General features: G+C 42.8%; 1 protein-coding gene across 1 annotated transcript in view; it reads right to left on the bottom strand.

The window, feature by feature from the left end:
- Positions 1-22009, bottom strand: part of LOC135511492 (myosin light chain kinase 3-like) — a 69915-nt gene extending 47906 nt beyond the window's left edge. Inside the window, exons 1-3 of the mRNA XM_064932984.1 lie at positions 21737-22009; positions 5265-5448; positions 4836-4904 (exon numbers count right to left, since the gene is read on the bottom strand). Coding sequence (XP_064789056.1) covers positions 4836-4904; positions 5265-5448; positions 21737-21801 — 318 coding nt within the window. The 5' untranslated portion in view covers positions 21802-22009. The remainder of the gene's footprint in view (positions 1-4835; positions 4905-5264; positions 5449-21736) is intronic.
- Between the last annotated feature and the right edge of the window lie 388 nt (positions 22010-22397).

The following is a 22397-nucleotide window of genomic DNA, read 5'->3' as shown; positions in this document are numbered from 1 at the left end:
CTGAACCTTTAACAGGCAGCAGCAGGTGGGAGAGCAGAGAACAGGGGTGCATCCCAAATAGCACCATATTACTGATATAGAACACTATTCCCTATGGGTTCTGGTCAAAATGAAATAAATAAATAGGGAACATGGTGCAATTTGGGATGAAAGCAGGGGTTTGAGAGCAGGACCTGTCAGAAATACATTTGAAAGGAACCTGACCTCAGTAAGGAACAGAAGAGAAGCTGCCTTGTAAACGCCGCTACTGGACAGTGTCTGTTGTGTCAAAAGACATCCTTCTCTTAGATCAACAAGACAGAAAACGAGCAAGAGAGAGATGATTGCTGGAGCAAGGTGCTGTTTAGAATCACTGATCTACAAATCATTGTGCATTGTGAATACCTATATGTGAATATAATTTGTGAATCTGTGCAATGCCTTGATGCCCTGGAACATGCTGAGAGAGAGAATGTAGATGCAGTTAGATTCAAATAGCCAGGGATCTTGAGTTACACATGCAGCAGAGTCTGATTGGAACATTTCCTTGGGCTCTCATTGGCTGTAGCTTGGGCAACAGTGGTACATATAGAGAGGGAAAGCAGACTACATTTCATTTGATGTTCAGCCTGAAGAAGAGAATGCACTTCTGCTGTGATGCACAAACACACTCCGAATCCACCCTGGTTCACAAAATACAATCAATCATAGAAGCTATTTTTGAAGGAGGTTGTACTCGAAATTATCATAATATGATCGTGATTGTTTTTCTACTTTAGTTGTAGGCACTGACAGCAATACACCGCTGTGACAAGACCACTTCGTATTGGATATCTGACCTCTACAAGCCCACACACTCATGGGAAAAATAAAATAAGAATCCACACAGATACAGTATAGCCGAAATACACTCATGGCATGTTCAATAGCAGCACATTACTGTGGCTTTCTGTTGAACTATTGTGAAATATACCAACACAACACATCTTACTCAGTCCCTAGACACCACCTTGTGGTGGTTCTTATTCAAATGCTGTCTTCAGTGCTATCATCTCAGCACAATCACGACCACTGTAGCGTGTGAGATAGTCTCTGAATGCAGAATCACAGAGCCTTAGCCTCCTCTTGTGTTAGAAGTGAAGTGATACACCAGTCAGTGCAGGCCAACAGGTGTGGGGAGCAGAATAGGTCCTGCCTGGACTAAAGGATCTGCTTATTTAAGGCAACTGGTGATACAAACAGAGGGCAGTAAGTAAAGCACCTGTGACTTTACTATAACCACAGGCTTTAACCACAGGCTATAACCACAGGCTATAACCACAGGCTATACCCACAGGCTATACCCACAGGCTATAACCACAGGCTATACCCACAGGCTATACCCACAGGCTATAACCACAGGCTATACCCACAGGCTATACCCACAGGCTATACCCACAGGCTATAACCACAGGCTATACCCACAGGCTATACCCACAGGCTATACCCACAGGCTATAACCACAGGCTATAACCACAGGCTATACCCACAGGCGTTAACCACAGGCTATACCCACAGGCTTTAACCACAGGCTATACCCACAGGCTATACCCACAGGCGTTAACCATAGGCTATACCCACAGGCTTTAACCACAGGCTATAACCACAGGCTATACCCACAGGCTATACCCACAGGCTATAACCACAGGCTATACCCACAGGCTATACCCACAGGCTATACCCACAGGCTATAACCACAGGCTATAACCACAGGCTATACCCACAGGCGTTAACCACAGGCTATACCCACAGGCTTTAACCACAGGCTATACCCACAGGCTATAACCACAGGCTATACCCACAGGCTTTAACCACAGGCTATAACCACAGGCTATACCCACAGGCTATACCCACAGGCTATAACCACAGGCTATACCCACAGGCTATACCCACAGGCTATACCCACAGGCTATAACCACAGGCTATACCCACAGGCTATACCCACAGGCTATACCCACAGGCTATAACCACAGGCTATAACCACAGGCTATACCCACAGGCGTTAACCACAGGCTATACCCACAGGCTTTAACCACAGGCTATACCCACAGGCTATACCCACAGGGGTTAACCATAGGCTATACCCACAGGCTTTAACCACAGGCTATAACCACAGGCTATACCCACAGGCTATACCCACAGGCTATACCCACAGGCGTTAACCACAGGCTATAACCACAGGCTATACCCACAGGCTATACCCACAGGCTATAACCACAGGCTATAACCACAGGCTATACCCACAGGCTATAACCACAGGCTATACCCACAGGCTATACCCACAGGCTATAACCACAGGCTATACCCACAGGCTATACCCACAGGCTATAACCACAGGCTATACCCACAGGCTATACCCACAGGCTATACCCACAGGCTATAACCACAGGCTATACCCACAGGCGTTAACCACAGGCTATACCCACAGGCTTTAACCACAGGCTATACCCACAGGCTATACCCACAGGCTATACCCACAGGCGTTAACCACAGGCTATACCCACAGGCTTTAACCACAGGCTATAACCACAGGCTATAACCACAGGCTATACCCACAGGCTATAACCACAGGCTATACCCACAGGCTATAACCACAGGCTATACCCACAGGCTATACCCACAGGCTATACCCACAGGCTATAACCACAGGCTATAACCACAGGCTATACCCACAGGCTATAACCACAGGCTATACCCACAGGCTATACCCACAGGCTTTAACCACAGGCTATAACCACAGGCTATAACCACAGGCTATACCCACAGGCTATACCCACAGGCTATAACCACAGGCTATAACCACAGGCTATACCCACAGGCTATACCCACAGGCTATATCCACAGGCATTAACCACAGGCTATACCCACAGGCTTTAACCACAGGCTATAACCACAGGCTATAACCACAGGCTATACCCACAGGCTATACCCACAGGCTATAACCACAGGCTATACCCACAGGCTTTAACCACAGGCTATACCCACAGGCTATACCCACAGGCTATAACCACAGGCATTAACCACAGGCTATACCCACAGGCTTTAACCACAGGCTTTAACCACAGGCTATACCCACAGGCTATACCCACAGGCTATGGGTGGCAGAGTAGCCTAGTGGTTAGAGCATTGGACTAGTAACCGAAAGGTTGCAAGTTCAAATCCCCGAGCTGACAGGGTACAAAATCTGTCGTTCCTAGGCCGTCATTGAAAATAAGAATTTGTTCTTAACTGACTTGCCTAGTAAAATAAAGGTAAAACATAAAAATAAATGACCACAGGCTATACCAACAGGATATTAAAACAAAGCTCTGCATAGGAGAGTGAACACAGGCTTAGTGAGTCAAGTCAAGTGTATTTGTCATATGCACACAGGGCTCTAAATAAAATAAAAAATAATTGATAGCACTGGTGCTCCGAATTTAAAAAAGTTAGGGGCACTACATGAAATAATACAGCCTATATTGGGCCAATATAAATTATAGGTACTTTGAAGCACATGTTGTGCCCTATAAACTAATATGTAACACTGTAAATACCTGTCATTGAAATGACAAAGTAATTTGTGGAATATTAGGTTTCTACATTGTGTAAATGCTCTATTTTCTGATTGAGATGCATTACATTGAACATTGTACACTATCTATTTAAAAACGTCAGGTTTGTGATGACTACCTGTAGATATGTTACGCATTCATTTACCATTATCTTTTTTGATGTAACCTTTATTTTATCCGAGTCATAGTCATTGATCTCCTGAAGAAGAAGCTATCCCTTTCCCTTTTATTTCTGCGCCCCCAAATGTTTGGATATACTGGTAAAGTTAACACGTCGTCAGCTAGCTAGCCGATGGGGCAACATGACTGAACAACGTGTAAAGAAAGGTCGACGCGCGAGTAGTTTTAGAATGCCCAAGGCATGGTTTATTAAAATAAAATGGGGTCCCGGTCAGAACTTAGAAGTAAGCCGTTTTCACTGTAGTAATTGTGCAGCCATAATGCTAACGAATCTGTTCTCCCTTGTTTATCTAGGGCACTTGGAAACAACGGCACAGTGAAGCCTCATCATTACAAAAAATATGATCTGGGAGACACAGTGCTCCTGTAATAAACATATTAAACGCATGTAATAACGCATTCACTGACTGTTGTCTGCCTGTGGCCTAACCATGCAATTGTGGCTTGCACACTGTGTCATAACCCTACCCTCCCCCTGTCCTTCTGTAGATACTAATTGCACTGGTACAACCCTGTACGGGTGGCTGACTGAGATAACATATACATTGAACATATATACTGAAATTCCTAAAACACAAACACCTGACCTCCTTCGGGATGGGCTCCAAAGACAAAGAACTCTGTCGAGAACCAATGGGATACGGACACCAGGCTGGATGGGACTGTCTATCACCTACAAGCAACCTACCAGAAGCCAGGACTACCAGAATCTACCTACGTCATTTTAATGTATTAAAAGGACTGCACATCATGTTTCGGCCTCTTTTTCCGAAAGTTCCATAAGAGCTGGACGAAGGAGCCATGCAGCACGTTTTGCCAGACATCATTACGCATTGAATAAACGGTCTTTTATTATACCTTATCCGCCTTGTCCAGAGTCTCAACATGATCTCATTTCCCATGTATCTATTCATCAACACTCCCAAAATAAAACTCCTGGTTGCACAGCAAAATATTTCATTGCAAATGGTCGCACTTTAGAGCCCTGTGTGCACAGGATACACAAGGTACACAGTACAATTAAAATCTTAATTAGGTTCACACTTGACAATGATGGTGTAAAGAGAGGGGTAATGGTCCTACCTGTTGATGGTCTCCTTTCTTCTCCACTTGCTTGAGGATGAGGGGCAATAGCTGAGGGCAGGGGCTACCCTAAATGTGAGAGGAAGAGATGTACAGGTGAGAGGATGAAGAGGGTAAACGGTGAGGATTGGGGGTAGCTTGAAAGGTGAGATAATGAGGGGGTAAGTTAAGGAGGTTATGTTTATGTTATGAATGAGGGTTGAGGGGCAAAGATTATACATTTAGGGGGTAAGAGAATGAGGGGTATGGGTGCAGACTCCACTGTTGGAGGGGGTGTAGGTGAGGATCGATGGTGATAGCCCTACATGTTCGGATAAAGGTGAGGATGGGAGTAATGACCCTACTTGTCGAGGGTTAAGGTATGAATGAGTGTACAGATAAGAGGATTGAGGGGAACAAATATGTGAGTATTTGGGGTGCTGGCCCAACCTGTTGTCGTTCTCCCTCCTGCTCCACGTGTTTGAGCTCCCAGAAGCTCCTCATGGTCTCCACCTTCTCCAGGTGTCTGAAGAACGGCAAGCGGGTCTGATGGACTTTGCCATTCTGCTTTCTGCTTCCTGGGGCTGACTCACTGCTACGGCCTTCACAGCATGGGGAAGGCTTCTTGTCTGACCTACAACCACAACATACAAACAAACAAAATTAGATCAGTTTGGAATAGAAGAAAAGAATATTGTATTGCCCATGAGAGGAAATATGTCTCTCCCATATAATATTGAATTGCACATCTAAGAGAAGAGTGGCACATGTGTGTACCGATGGGACACATGGGCTGTGAGTAGCTCCGCTTGTACCGACAAAACTGGTTATATGTAGAAACCAGAAAACAAATATGAAATTAAGCATCTAAAATAAAAATAAAAACATTTCCCCAATCAAATGGGAGAGAGTGAGTGGTCAGTTATGTACAACAGTGAACCAACAGTTGGTAAAGCGACGCGGCGACACAAATCCAACAAGCCATGGCTTCCCCCAGAGGAAAAGACAAGGAGCAACGAGAGTAATGAACAGCTAAAGGATATCCAGGAAAACAAAGCTAAAATGATCTCAATGCTCACCTCACCAAAACTAACTGCTACAATCTGTTGTTAAAGAAGTCCATTCGCTATCGCGTCAGACATTCACAAACAAGGCTTGAGCATGAACGAACAAGACAACAAAATGAGCATTTTGTAAACCGAATTGCAAACTTTAGAAGATGAATTGGACCAGCAAGAAAACAGAATGAGACAAAACAACATGAGAATATTGTCCTCACTGGAAAATGAGGAAAAAGGAGATCTTTCCAGCTACATGGTCAAACAGATATCAGAAGAACTTGACGTTGGAATATCACCAGAGGATCTGGAACGATGCCATAGAATTGGCATGAAACAGAAGAATGCTACATACCCTTGCATGGTAATCTTCAAACTGTGGAACTATCAGATCAAAGTCAACATTATGAAGGCACAGGGGGGAAATGAGGTCCAAATCCAAGGCCAGTCCTTTTATTTCATACAGGACCTGTCTGCTAGGTTGAGAAGAGTGGTGGTCGGTGCCGTCATGATGGCTACAAAAACATTACATGAGATTATCGGCAGATGTGATTTTCCTGCAAGAGCTGCACTTCAAAAAAATGTAAAAAGTAAGATTTGGAGAGTCATATGCTGCCACCTACTGTAGGAACAGCAGAGGTTTAGTCATCCTGATAAATAAGAATACACCCTTTCCCCTTATATCCCAGCACAGGGACCAAGAACGAAGGACGTTTTCTCATTTTGTAAATACACATTGATTTCATTGTATATCCCCCCAGAGACAAACCTGCTTTTATTTTAGATAGAACTTAAGCTATATTAGATCAAACCCAGACAGAAAGTATTATTTTAGTCGGTGACCTAAATCAAGCATTTAGCAAGTTAGACAGACATAGCAATAAAAAAGGGAAAATCAAGGAGTCTCCAAAAAGGCTGAAAATGTTAATCTCTACAAATATTTTCCAGGACAGCTGGAGATTATTATCCAACTACAAACAACTAAAGGGCCTCCCGGGTGGCACAGTGGTCTAAGGCGATGCATCACAGTGCTAGCTGTTCCACCAGCGACTCTGGGTTCAAGCCCAGGCTCTGTCACAGCCAGCCGTGACCAGGAGGCCCATGGGACAGCGCACAATTGGCCCAGCATTGTCTGGGTTAGGGAGGGCTTGGCCAGTAGGGATATACTTGTCTCATTGTGCACTAGCAACTCCTGTGGCAGGCCAGGCACAGTGCACGCTGACCAGGTCGCAAGGTGCACGGTGTTTCCTCTGACACATTGGTGCAGCTGGATTCCAGGTTGGATGCGTTCTGTGTCAAGAAGCAGTGCGGCTTGGTTGGGTTGGGTTGTGTTTCGGAGGACACATGGCTCTCGACCTTTGCCTCTCGCGAGTCCATACAGGAGTTGCAGCGATAAGACAATAACTACTAACAATTGGATACCACTAAAAAATAAATAAATCCAATCTATTCAAGAATTGACTCCTTTTTATACACTTAACAATACTGTACTGGTTTCAAAAAGCCATGGTTTTGTATAATGCTTAATTACACCAACAGAAAATACCTTTATCATTACAAATGTAGCCACCCCATAATTTGGGATGCTTTTAAGGCATACATTAGGGGAATGATAATCTCATACTCGGCAAAAGTTAAATCTGAGTTAGAAGTTCAAATTAAACAACCCATAAACAAATCTTTACAAGGTAATGAAGAAACAAACATTTCTGGACTTAAATAGTATGATATGATCTTGTACTTTTGAAGAGTGCCAACAACTACAGCTGAAACTAAAATAAAGCATGCTATGTAATGGCAAATAAACCTGGCAAACACCTCACAGCCCTCACAAAATGAATACACACCAAACTAGTTATAATTTTAAAAGATACGGATACTAATGCTTTAATTAGATACAATGATGCTATAAAAAAACTTTTTTAAAGCTTCTATGAAAATCTATAAAAACAATTAAATAATAGTTGGACTGATACTACAGCCTTCTTAGACTCAATAACCCTGAAGAAACTATCATTAGATAAAAATGTATCACAAAAAAATAGAAAGAAAATGTATATTAGACACTGTTAAAACAGTCGCATGGAGAAAAGCACCAGGGATGGACAGCTTTCCCATTGAATTTTATTTTATATTCTGGGACAAAGTGGCCTTTTCCATTAAAAACGTTGGAAGCATTCAACTTTCCAGCTGAAATAATACATTTAAAAAGATATTATATAAATATCCGAAAGCAAAAATATACACAAATAATACTTTATCTGTTAAAAAGCTTTAGAAAGGGACATGAGGCAGGGATGTCTCCTGTTTGCACTGGCAATTGAACCACTTGCAGAAAGATTTAGACCAGACCCACACTTAAGAGGTATCAGTATTGGTAAACATGAATATAAACAAAACATATTTGCCGACAATCTTCTGATATACCTGACTAAAATAAAAAAGTCAATTTACCCCTTGAAAAAAAACATTATGAATTGAAAACTCTAAAATCTCAAGGGTATAAAATGAACACGGAAAAAAACTGAAGAAAAAATAAATAATTTATAATCTACCAAAAAAATGGAGGATTAGCCCCTTTTTTTCAATTTTCGCCTAAAATGACATACCCAAATCTAACTGTCTGTAGCTCAGGCCATGAATCAAGGATATGCATATTCTAGTTCACTTAATTTCGACCTGAAAGCTTTGGACAGCAGAGCAATGTTGAGGGAAAAATATACTCATAAAATAGGTAAGATATACTCCTTCTGGGCATGCTATAAAGTCCAAAGGTTATGGTCAGCACACGGGACAGTGTGGATACAGTGGGAACATGTGGATCTGAACAAGTGTGACATCATTAATGTTTGTGGAAATGTATGTAAATTTTAAGTTGTCTATTATTTTTTGTCTATGTATGTTTTTCTATTGTAAAGAATTCTAATAATAATGTAAAATAATATATTACAAAACAAATAATATAAATTACACATCTACAGGTCCTAATACGGTATCATTCAATCATCAGATTCCAGCTCCATTGAAGCTGTCTATATCTGAGAATGATGGCAGTGCTTTGAAATACTGGTAGCTGTAAAGATCTTACTCTCAATCTCTCTCGCTAATCTCGCTAATCTGCCATTCCAATGGGACAGTTTTACAATCTAACTCTGTTGAGTGATGGTACAAAGCAGGCATCTATACTGATACCCCATGCGGCGACAGCAGGCTTAGCTTTTTACCTGCTGATCCCCAAGGACAGCTAGTGACTGCTGATATATTTATCTGCATAGTGGCAATGAAGTTCCCAAGCCTAACAATTACAGAGGTCATCGCAACAAGTGCATCATATAACATGATGACAACTCCTTTTGGGTGTTCCAAACAACAATTAGTGATCCTTAAATTATTTTTTAAGCAACTATGTGAGTGTGAAATTTGACACTTCTGTATATCGCCAGATCAGCAAGTGGTCAACAGGCTCAGGTAAGTATTGTGCCGACCCAAACCACATTATATTACTGTGGATATTATGTTTTCACACTGTCCTTTCCAGCATATTTCTGGCAAATTTGATGAATTCGTAAGTAAATCCAGGGCTTGGCTCGGCTCAGCTCATCAGTGTGAAACGGGTTTTAGAGACGTCGGCAAGGGCAAGTGGTCTGCAAACTCAGGTTAGTCCCGCAGACTGCTGCCTTCCTCCCATCCCACTCCCCTCAAGGTCCTCTTTCTTCTCCCTCAGAATCAAAGGGACTATTTATCAGTGTTGTATTTCACCCTCAGTCAGCAGTGTTGAAACCACACAGCCTGTCAGGCAGAAACACACCTGTTCCTCCTCTCTATTTCTGTCCTGTGCCACACACAGTTTATTTTACAACATTCAAAGCAACTTCTATGTCTACATTACAGAACACAAATATTAAAACACAAAAGCCTTAAGAGACTTAACCAAATCATGTTAGAAACATTGGACAATGGTTAGTGGGAACAGTTTTCCACCAAAGATGAGCACAACTTTCCCGTTGACATACATGAGGATTCAACGCAAAAGTCTCAGCTTTGAATCATTTAGGAGATGTTTAGCCTAATGGAGATAAGTCCCTATCTCTTAGTATCACCTCTTTGTCTCTATAGACGGGTTGCCTGACAACATCACAAAAAGGATGTGCGTGCATCGCAGAGTGTTGTGTTGTAATGATTCTGAATGATCAGATAGTTAGCAACAAGAAGCTGAGGTGTGGGGAATGATAGGTGGCGTGTTTCAGCTCGTTTATCTTGTTCTTGAAACCATGTCTTGTTTTGAGGTGTTTTGACTGATGTCACGTCTATGCTAATATGGCTAAAATACATTAACTGCCTAACCAACTGTAACAATGTATTTCAGAGACAACAAGTGCTCTTTGTGCAAATGTATTTATGTTTTCAATAAACATTTGGAGACTAAATATAGTTTACAACCCTGTGTCTTTTGCCCCAAAGTTGTGCACCATCGGTTTTGTTGCTAAACAACCAACCTGTCTTTCGTGAATATGTGGGAGTGTTACCAGAATAGGTTACTAGAATGGGTTACTAGAATAGGTTACCAGAATGGGTTACCAGAATAGGTCACCAGAATGGGTTAGTAGAATAGGTTACCAGAATGAGTTACTAGAATAGGTTACCAGAATGGGTTACTAGAATAGGTTACCAGAATGAGTTACTAGAATAGGTTACCAGAATGAGTTACTAGAATAGGTTACCAGAATGGGTTACTAGAATAGGTTACCAGAATGGGTTACTAGAATAGGTCACCAGAATGGGTTACTAGAATAGGTTACCAGAATGAGTTACTAGAATAGGTTACCAGAATGGGTTACTAGAATAGGTTACCAGAATGGGTTACTGGAATAGGTCACCAGAATGGGTTACTAGAATAGGTTACCAGAATGAGTTACGGAATAGGTCACCAGAATGGGTTACTAGAAGAGGTTACCAGAATGGGTTACTAGAATAGGTTACCAGAATGGGTTACTAGAATAGGTTACCAGAATGAGTTACTAGAATAGGTTACCAGAATGAATAGGTTACCAGAATGGGTTACTAGAATAGGTTACCAGAATGGGTTACTGGAATAGGTAACCAGAATGGGTTACTAGAAGAGGTTACCAGAATGAGTTACTAGAATAGGTTACCAGAATGAGTTACTAGAATAGGTTACCAGAATGGGTTACTAGAATAGGTTACCAGAATGGGTTACTAGAATAGGTTACCAGAATGAGTTACTTTGATAGGTTACCAGAATGGGTTACTGGAATAGGTAACCAGAATGGGTTACTAGAATAGGTTACCAGAATGGGTTACTAGAATAGGTTACCAGAATGGGTTACTAGAATAGGTTACCAGAATGAGTTACTAGAATAGGTTACCAGAATGGGTTACTAGAATAGGTTACCAGAATGGGTTACTAGAATAGGTTACCAGAATGGGTTACTAGAATAGGTTACCAGAATGGGTTACTAGAATAGGTTACCAGAATGGGTTACTAGAAAGGTTACCAGAAGGTTACTAGAATAGGTTACCAGAATGGGTTACTAGAATAGGTTACCAGAAGAATGAATAGGTTACTAGAATAGGTTACCAGAATGGGTTATGGGTTACTAGAATAGAAGGTTACCAGAATGAGTTACTAGGATAGGTTACCATAATGAGTTACTAGAATAGGTTACCAGAATGGGTTACTAGAATAGGTTACCAGAATGAATTACTAGAATAGGTTACCAGCATGAGTTACTAGAATAGGTTACCAGAATGGGTTACTAGAATAGGTTACCAGAATGGGTTACTGGAATAGGTTACCAGAATGGGTTACTAGAATAGGTTACCAGAATGAGTTACTAGAATAGGTTACCAGAATGGGTTACTGGAATAGGTTACCAGAATGGGTTACTAGAATAGGTTACCAGAATGAGTTACTAGAGGAGGGTATGGAGAGGAAGTGGAATTGAGGTGTCAGAATGTAGATGATGATTAAGAAATGGATTCCTTCGAGGAGGTGATAATGTTTGTGTTTTAACTAAACGACTAGGAAGACACTGCTGGAGAGGAAACCATCAACATACCAGCAGTCAAGACAGTGACAGCTCTCACTGAAGAACAAGCTCTAATAACTTGAAGCTTCTATCCAAGTCATCTTTCTCAAGCGAGTCTCAATACCAGATTTATGCATAAACCTTTTCTACTACTCCTTTTAAAGAAAACCCAAAAGCACCAGGAAACTCTGCTAGCACACCACAAACAGTCAGTCCCTCCCTAGTAACTCGACTACGGACATTTCTAACACGACTAAACTCTTGACACGTGACCCGGCTACAACCCTGACCAGCCGTCTGTCTGTTTTTTTTGGGCTGTTTTTAATAGAATATTAAAAGCAGCATTTTCATGCCTTATTGGGACATCAGTGGGGCAGAGTGGTGGGAGTGTAAAGACTATGGACAGAGGGGTTAGGGGTTAAAGACTATGGACAGAGGGGTTAGGGGTTAAAGACTATGGACAGAGGGGTTAGGGGTTAAAGGCTATGGACAGAGGGGTTAGGGGTTAAACGCTGTAGACACAGGGGTTAGGGGTTAAAGGCTTTGGACAGAGCGGTTAGGGGTTAAAGGCTATGGACAGAGGGGTTAGGGGTTAAATACTATGGACAGAGGGGTTTGGGGTTAAACGCTGTAGACACAGGGGTTAGGGGTTAAAGGCTTTGGACAGAGCGGTTAGGGGTTAAAGGCTATGGACAGAGGGGTTAGGGGTTAAAAGCAATGGACAAAGGGGTTAGGTGTTAAATGCTGTAGACACAGGGGTTAGGGGTTAAATGCTGTAGACACAGGGGTTAGGGGTTAAAGGCTATGGACAGAAGGGTTAGGGGTTAAAGGCTATGGACAGAGAGGTTAGGGGTTAAAAGCTATGGAGAGAGGGGTTAGGGGTTAAAAGCTATGGACAGAGGGGTTAGGGGTTAAAAGCAACGGACAGAGGGGTTAGGGGTTAAAAGCTATGGACAGAAGGGTTAGGGGTTAAAGGCTATGGACAGAAGGTTTAGGGGTTAAAGGCTATGGACAGAAGGGTTAGGGGTTAAAGGCTATGGACAGAGGGGTTAGGGGTTAAAAGCTATGGACAGAGGGGTTAGGGGTTAAAAGCTATGGACAGAGGGGTTAGGGGTTAAAGGCTATGGACAGAGCGGTTAGGGGTTAAAGGTTATGGATAGAGGGGTTAGGGGTTAAAGGATATGGACAGATGGGTTAGGGGTTAAATGCTATGGATAGAGGGGTTAGGGGTTAAAGGTTATGGATAGAGAGGGGTTAGGGGTTAAAGGATATGGGCAGATGGGTTAGGGTTAAATGCTATGGATAGATGGGTTAGGGGTTAAATGCTATGGATAGAGGGGTTAGGGGGGTTAAAGGATATGGGCAGATGGGTTAGGGGGGTTAAAGGTTATGGATAGAGGGGTTAGGGGTTAAAGGATATGGACAGATGGGTTAGGGGTTAAATGCTATGGATAGAGGGGTTAGGGGTTAAAGGAGAATTTATTGCAGCATTTGCATGCCTTCTTTACAGGGCCGACGGCTGCCCTGAACAGACATCAGAGAACATCTAGGACCTCGGTGTTCCTGGCAGGGGGTGGAGAGTCACCCCAGGGGGGTGTAGGGTCACCCGCTTTAAATGGGGTTATTTTTGGAGCATCAGAGAGGCAGAGTGGTGGGAAGTCAAAAGTTATGGACAGAGGGGTTAGCTGTTAAAGGAAGGCAGGCAGGCTGTACAGTAGTCTGGTGGAGTGGTGTACAGTAGTCTGGTAGAGTGGTGTACAGCAGAGTGGTAGAGTGGTGTACAGTAGAGTGGTAGAGTGTTGTACAGTAGTCTGGTAGAGTGGTGTACAGTAGTCTGGAAGAGTGGTGTACAGTAGTCTGGTAGAGTGGTGTACAGTAGTCTGGTAGAGTGGTGTACAGTAGTCTGGTAGAGTGTTGTACAGTAGTCTGGTAGAGTGTTGTACATTAGTCTGGTAGAGTGGTGTACAGTAGTCTGGTAGAGTGGTGTACAGTAGTCTGGTAGAGTGGTGTACAGTAGTCTGGTAGAGTGTTGTACAGTAGTCTGGTAGAGTGTTGTACATTAGTCTGGTAGAGTGGTGTACAGTAGAGTGGTAGAGTGTTGTACAGTAGTCTGGTAGAGTGGTGTACAGTAGTCTGGAAGAGTCGTGTACAGTAGAGTGGTGTACAGTAGTCTGGTATAGTGGTGTACAGTAGTCTGGTAGAGTGGTGTACAGTAATCCGGTAGAGTGGGGTACAGTAGTCCGGTAGAGTGGTGTACAGTAATCTGGTAGAGTGGTGTACAGTAGTCTGGTAGAGTGGGGTACAGTAGTCTGGTATAGTGTTGTACAGTAGTCTGATAGAGTGGTGTACAGTAGTCTGGTAGAGTGGTGAACAGTAGAGTGGTAGAGTGTTGTACAGTAGTCTGATAGAGTGGTGTACAGTAGTCTGGTAGAGTGGTGTACAGTAGTCTGGTAGAGTGGTGAACAGTAGAGTGGTAGAGTGTTGTACAGTAGTCTGATAGAGTGGTGTACAGTAGTCTGGTAGAGTGGGGTACAGTAGTCTGGTAGAGTGTTGTACAGTAGTCTGATGGTGTGGTGAACAGTAGTCTAGTAGAGTGTGGGATAGTAACAAAGTGCTAAAGATAGGATTGGTGTTTGGATAGAAATGTGTGAGACAATGCTGTAGTTTGTGTTTCATGATGTGTGTGCGTGTGCGTGCATGCTATGTGTGTGGTTCAGCTATGCATCAGTTTTTGTGTGTGTTTCCTAATCTGCCCCTTACTTATCCCTGTCCATAACACAGATAGCAGGAGAGGTCCTCTCTGTCTTCCACTGTATAATCCCCTCTATGTAACTGATAGGAAGAGCTGCGTGTGCCTCATACCTTGTAAAGACACCATAAAGACAGAGACACAGGGTGTATATTTCTGTACGTCCATGAGTATGTGCATTTAAGTGTGTGTTTCTATGTGTGTGTGAGCGTGTGTGTGCGTGCATGCGTGTGTGCATGGTGCATGCGCACCTGCGAAAGAGGGAGAGCGAGAGAGAGGGAGAAAATCGAGAGAGAGCAAGATAGGGAGGTAGAGAGAGAGCGAGAGGGAGAGAGGGAGAAAACGAGAGAGAGAGAGATAGGGAGGTAGAGAGAGGGCGAGAGGGAGAGAGGGAGAAAACGAGAGAGAGAGAGATAGGGAGGTAGAGAGAGGGCGAGAGGGAGAGAGGGAGAAAACGAGAGAGAGCGAGATAGGGAGGTAGAGAGAGGGCGAGAGGGAGAGAGGGAGAAAACGAGAGAGAGCGAGATAGGGAGGTAGAGAGAGGAAGAGAGGGAGAGAGGGAAAAAATGAGAGAGAGCGAGATAGGGAGGTAGAGAGAGGGTGAGAGGGAGAGAACGTAAAAGAGGGAGAGAGAGGGGAAGCGAGAGGGAGAGGGAAAGGGGGAGAGAGAGAGAGCCAGAGAGAGAGAGAGAGAGAGAAAAAGGGGGAGAGAGAGAGAGCGAGAGAGAGGGGAAAGAGAGAGAGAGCGAGAGAGGGAGCGACAGACAGACAGACAGATCTGTGCATAGCTTAACCTCCGTAGCTGAACTGCAGAGTGTGCTACAGGAGTACAGTGATGAGAGCAGACATGCCCGTCAAAACATATCGCAATGCAAGCCCGCAATGCAAGGGTTTCAGGTGTGGATTGTGATACTCATAATAAATGGTGATTAGGATTATAATGCTAACAAGTGGAATTTAATGATCAGGAAATTATCATACACTACTGCACTGTATGCTGTATGTTGCCTTTGATTTCTGTCAAGATGTGGAACACAAGAGTTGTTGATCTGGCCTGGAAATAGCCAAGCTTTTAATACTTAGAAGTCTGAGTCCAAAATGGCACCCTATGGGCCCTGGTCAAAACTTCTGCACTATAGGGAATAGCCGGTGTACCATTTGGGACTCAGACTTGTTAAATTGCATTTGGGGACCGGGGACCAGGGACCAGGGACCAGGGACTGGAATGGCTGACAGGGGGTAAGACACTGACAGGGTGGGTTAAGACAAAGCGAAGGGAAACAGGTGTGGGATCCAGCATGGAGACACAGCATTTCCCCAGAGTGAACAGTACATGACAAGGCAATCTAGGACATCAAATGGCACCAGTCGTTGAGGTTGTTTAGCTTAGTTGCAGATCTGTTTGTGCTTTAGCCAATTCCTCTGTCATGTTGGTTGTCATGCCAAACATAGCCAATTCCTCTGTCATGTTGGTTGTCATGCCAAACATAGCCAATTCCTCTGTCATGTTGGTTGTCATGCCAAACATAGCCAATTCCTCTGTCATGTTGGTTGTCATGCCAAACATAGCCAATTCCTCTGTCATGTTGGTTGCCATGCCAAACATAGCCAATTCCTCTGTCATGTTGTTTGCCATGCCAAACATAGCCAATTCCTCTGTTGTGTTGGTTGCCATGCTAAACATAATCAATTCTTCTGTTGTGTTGGTTGCCATGCTAAACATAATCAATTCCTCTGTTGTGTTGGTTGCCATGCTAAACATAATCAATTCCTCTGTTGTGTTGGTTGCCATGCCAAACATAATCATTTCCTCTGTTGTGTTGGTTGCCATGCCAAACATAATCAATTCCTCTGTTGTGTTGGTTGCCATTATTTAACTAGGCAAGTCAGTTAAGAACAAATTCTTATTTATAGCATGACTTGGGGACATGACTGATCCAAACAACAACTGGGGACCTTTAAATGACATTATTCTCAATCGATTGAGTCCTTGAGATGGGCAATCATACCCTTTAATCTTGTTGAAAACACCTCCCACTGTCTCTCCACCCTGTAGGAAACAAATAGGACATCATGTTCTTTGTGAGGCATCAGTGGAAAAGAAACCCAACCTCCAGGATCACAATCTCACTTAGCAAATGACATAATCTAATACATTCTATGAAATTACTTTTTTCTGTTTAGTCCATACTTTGCGTGTGAGTAGAACTGACTCGTTCACATTCCCTGTCCCCCCGTAAATCCACAGTTATTCTCAATTACTTAACGTTAAAACTTCTTCAGGATAGGGGGCAGTATTCGGAAGTTTGGATGAATGAGGTGCACAAAGTAAACTGCCTGGTACTCAGGCCCGGAAGCTAGGATATGCATATAATTAGTAGTATTGGATAGAAAACACTCTAAAGTTTCCAGAACTGTTAAAATAATGAATGTGAGTATAACAAAACTGATATGGCGAAAACCGGAGGACAATCCATCCAGAATTGTTTTTTTTTCAGCTCACCACTAATTACAATGGCTGGCAATGGGAATATAAAAGGAATACCTCCCAGATTGCAGTTCCTAGGGCTTTCACTAGATGTCAACAGTCTTTAGAAGGCATTTCAGGCTTGTTTTTTGAAAAATGAGCTAGAGTTTGTAGTTTTTGTAAGTGACTTCCATTTTGGCTGTAGCGTTTGTAGCACATTCTGGTGAGGGTGCACACTTCATTATTTATCTCCGGTAATGAATATACTATTCTCCATCTTAAATTTTTATAGTTTATTTACATATTAGGATACCTGAGGATTGATTAGGATCATTGTTTGACTTGTTTGGAAGAAGTTTAATGGTAACTTACGGGATTCATTTGTATGCATTTTGAACAAGGGAAACCGGTGGATTACTGAGTCAAGCGCGCCAACTAAACTGACTTTTTGGGATATAAAGAAGGACTTTATCGAACAAAACGACCATTTGTGATGTTGCTGGGACCCTTTACATTGCAAACAGAGAAAGATCTTCAAAGGTAAGTGATTTATTTTATCGCTATTTCTACCTTTCATGATGCATCTGCTTGGTTGGAAAATGTTTTTTATGCTTTTGTGGGGCTCTGTTCTCAGATAATCGCATGGTATGCTTTCGCCGTAAAGCCTTTTTGAAATCTGACAAAACAGCTGGATTAACAAGAAGTTCAGCTTTTAACCGATGTATAACCCTTGTATTTTCATGAGTGTTTAATATTACGAATTTGGTGTTTTTGAATTTTGTACTCTGCAATTTCACCGGATGTTGTCGAGGCCGGGCGCCTTTCCCAAAGGTTAAGTAGCGTGGCTCTGTCAAAGGACCCCATGGTGTGTGGATCTCTATAACTGTGAGTGTGTGTGTGTGTGTCTGCATGCGTGCGTTGGTTTGTTTGTTTGTGCGTGTGTGTGTGTGTTTGTGTGTGCGCATGTGTTGATCAGCAAGCACGTGAGGCTGATGTCACTAGCTACAGGGCCTTTAGAAAATATTCACACCCCTTAACTTTTTCCACATTTTGTTGTGTTACAGCCTGAATTTAAAATGTATTAAATTTAGATTTTTGGGATACTGACCTACACACAATACCCCATAATGTCAAAGTGTAATCATGTTTTCAGAAACATTTTGAAATTAATTAAATGAATGAAACACTGAAATGTCTTTAGTCAATAAGTATTCAACCCCTTTGTTATGGCAAGTGTAAATCAATCCAGGAGAAAACATTTCCTTTACTGTTGCCACAAAGTTGGAAGCACAGAATCGTCTAGAATCTCATTGTATGCTGTACAGTTAAGATTTCCCTTCACTGAAACTAAGGGGCCTAGCCCGAACCATGAAACACAGCCCCAGACCATCATTCCTACTCCACCAAACATTACTTTACTATGCATTGGGGCAGATAGCTTTCTCCTGGCATCCGCCAAACACAGATTTGTCTGTCAGACTGCTCGATTGTGAAGCGTGATTCATCACGCAGCCTCATATTATACACCTGTCAGCAATGGTGTGGCTTAAATAGCCGAATCTACTAATTTGAATGGGTGTCCACATACTTTTGTAGATATAGTGTACTTTAAAATAACTTAAACCAAATCGAAACTGTATAGAAAATATAATGGACCTGTATTCATGCAGTTTCTTGACTCGCTACTAATCACCCAAATGAAATCTAGACAATGAGTTTGAAACCCCTGCTCTACATGGAAACAATCTCTCAACTAAACCAAGCTCTGAGGTCATTCAGAATGAAGGAGTGAGAGAATGGGTCATGTCTGGACGTCACTGACCCAGTTCAGTTGGCATGACCATGAAAGGACATACAGATACATACTAGTGGGATACAGGCAAACATAAACATAGCCAGTGACAAACACATAACTTCAGGCTAGGGAGACGGACTGGTTGTGTGTGTGTGTGTGTGTGTGTGTGTGTGTGTGTGTGTGTGTGTGTGTGTGTGTGTGTGTGTGTGTGTGTGTGTGTGTGTGTGTGTGTGTGTGTGTGTGTGTGTGTGTGTGTGTACCCTATGGGTCCTGGTCAGAAGTAGTGCACTATATAGGGAATAGGGTGCAAACTTTGTCACAGTCTCAGTCTGAGTGTTGTTGTTTTTGTAGTCAAGGTTAAGTTGCATGGCAACCACCTCTTATGGTCAAGCCTAGGTTCAAATAGTATTTGAAATCTTTCAAAAACTTTAAAGGGGTTTGCCTTAGCCTGTTTTGAGTGCCAGATGGATGGGTTTGCACTTTTAGGACTTTTATATTGGTTCCATAGCAACAGGCAAACTCAATCAACCACATATAAAATATTTCAAATTATTTCAAATAGTATTTGAAGGCAGTTTTGGCCCAGAGAGATGTGGAGATCTGACTGAAAGCTCCAAGGCTTTTAGCCAGAGATCAACACGTAGACCTCCAACTACCCTGGTACTAATTGACCACACTCTCCAAACACCAACAAGTTTGCCAGAAAGATACCCAATGAGGTCAAGTAGATGGTGTTTGTTCCCTCTCTTTAATTACTATAGGTCCTCTAAGCGGAGATGTGTGATTGTGTGACACTCTCTCTCTAACTGACACTATGACAGAGTCCACCTAACAAATTATTGTTAAGTTAATTGTAATTAAAGAGAATATAATATATGAGCCATCAGCAGGATTATTTTCTCCATCCAAGCCAACAACATTCCACACACACACACACACGCACGCACGCGCGCACACACACACACACACGTCGCTGCTTTGATCGTGTCTAAAGCCAAATTCACCATGGTCAAAGTATCACAGTGTCATCGCCATTACTCTTACTGAAGGTCTGGACTGGGGGTGTATACGATTACAACAACCAAGTCCTCCAGAACCCAATCCCAGCTCTGTAGGCTTACTGTGTGTGTGTGTGTGTGTGTGTGTGTGTGTGTGTGTGTGTGTGTGTGTGTGTGTGTGTGTGTGTGTGTGTGTGTGTGTGTGTGTGTGTGTGTGTGTGTGTGTGTGTGTGTGTGTGTGTGTGTGTGTGTGTGTGTATGGCTGTGACTGTGTGCAATTCTTTTTTATGAATATTTTATGTAGGCCATGAATCTATCCTTCTTAGCAGCCTGTCTCTCTCTCTCTCTCACACACACACACACACACACACACACACACACACACACACACACACACACACACACACACACACACACACACACACACACACACACACACACACACACACAAACAAACTCTTTCCCCATCCTTCACACCGGCGACAGCCAAGCAACCTTGCAGAAGTGTGTAACTGTACCCCTCTCCTCGTCCCACCCAATGTACTTTTCCGTTCAACAGCAGAAAACAAAGCAGACAGTCCTTCTTTTAGTACGCCCATTTCAGCATTACCAAAAATAATCACGGTGGAAAGTCACATCTCACAGCTCCCTGGTGTAAACCTCTGCACATGTATCTCTCTGTGTGGACATGTAAACTGTAGCAGCTGTAAGTGTTGTTGTTATTGATGTTGTACAGTCTGCATTGTAAGTGTTGCTGTTGTTGATGTTGTACAGTCTGCGTTGTGTTGTTGTTGTTGATGTTGTACAGTCTGCATTGTAAGTGTTGTTGTTGATGTTGTACAGTCTGCGTTGTAAGTGTTGTTATTCCACTCCTTTGCTCATTCATTATTTGCAGTAAAGGAATTACATTGATAAAGTGAAAAAGTGAGGTTGAGAAGTAGCCTATACAGCATCTGGTATTATTGAATATGAAAGGTTTCATTCAATAACGATTCAATACTGTATATTTGCATCAAATATTCATAGAATTTTTTGGGATTTTCATATCATCTTGAATGTGAATTTCCTAACGTGTATATACTAATACCCAATATAGTCTTTGATATAGATAACAAGGGATGGGTCAAATAATACATTCCTTGTGATAAAATGTACCACCCTAAGTTCTGAAGTTGGTTTCCTGTCAGAGTGGCTTGCTGGCTACCTTCAGTGTACACAGTATAACAAAAATAAGAGCCTTCATGATTTTCTGGTGGTTCTCATTTTCGAGTTGAAATGTTAACAATATAATGACTTCCACTACAAGAAAATAATGTTTTTGGGGTCATAGCAAGGTTAACCTTCACTAAGGGCTATCCTGTATGCCAATTGTTAAAAAAATATCTGTAAAATGTTTCATGGGGCACCATTAAATGTATGATAGCTAAACTGTGAGTGTTCTTGTGCAGTGTTTCTTGTTAGCTATCACCTTGCATGGGATGCAACCAACACCAAAGGGAAAGAGGTGCTAACATTCCCAGCATGGTTTTTGTACACGCATGAGATTGCACGGAACCTCTGTAGAATAACAGAGAGAGATATACAGAAAAGGCTAACAAGAGGTTAAAACTACTGTAATTTGCTCTGATCTAATTTCATACCAGAATGCAAATGTATCAAAAGGTCTGATTGTTTTCATTATTGTTTTGCATTATCAAAAGTCTTCTTTTCCCACTTTTTTCACAGCTGTACATTTCAAGACAATGAAATCTCCACGTCTCATTTGAGTCCATTTGTTAAAGCAAATTGGATATAGTGGCACTCACCCCTGGTATTTTGGCACATTGGTAATGCCTACAATCTTCTTCTCCTTCCCACCCATATCTCTCATCGATTCGTTCCCTTTTTTCCTCCAGCCGTCTGTTTACCTGTCCCTCTCTCCTTTCGTGAGTGGTAGTCGTGGTGATGTCTAAGTAAGAGTCACACTATAGTGTATACCTCTGTGTTCAGGTGAGCTCTGGGGGGACAGAGCAGGTTATAGATGTCCACTTCTCTCCTCTCTGTGTGTACAGTGAGATAGCTCAGTGTACAGGGCTGGAGTAAGAGTCACTCTGCTCTGTAGTGGGGCCCTGAAGGACATCAGTCTATAGTATGGCGGGGGTGAGGAGGAGGAGGACAAGGAGGAGGGGTATAACTGGATAAGAGGCTTGGAGGTAGGAAGAGGAGGAGGGGTAATATATTGGGAGGATGGGTTAGGAGGGAGGAGGAGAGGGGCAGGTGTTGGTATAGAGAAGGAAGGGAGGGGAAAGTAGGAGGAGGGGTACAAAGAAGGGAGTGGGCATGAAGGGCAGGTCCTGGGAGTGGGATATTGGGGGTAGAGGGGGTACAGAATCAGGAGGTGGGGAAAGGGAGGGGGGCATGAGGGGCAGGGGAGATATAAAGAAGGGAAGAGGTCGAAGGGATTGATGGGACTGGAGAGGCAAGAGG

This window comes from Oncorhynchus masou, chromosome 24 (genome assembly GCF_036934945.1).
Source record: "Oncorhynchus masou masou isolate Uvic2021 chromosome 24, UVic_Omas_1.1, whole genome shotgun sequence".
Lineage (NCBI taxonomy): Eukaryota > Metazoa > Chordata > Actinopteri > Salmoniformes > Salmonidae > Oncorhynchus > Oncorhynchus masou.
The sequence above is the reverse complement of the archived record's forward strand: the minus strand, read 5'-3'. Positions and strand labels throughout refer to the sequence as shown.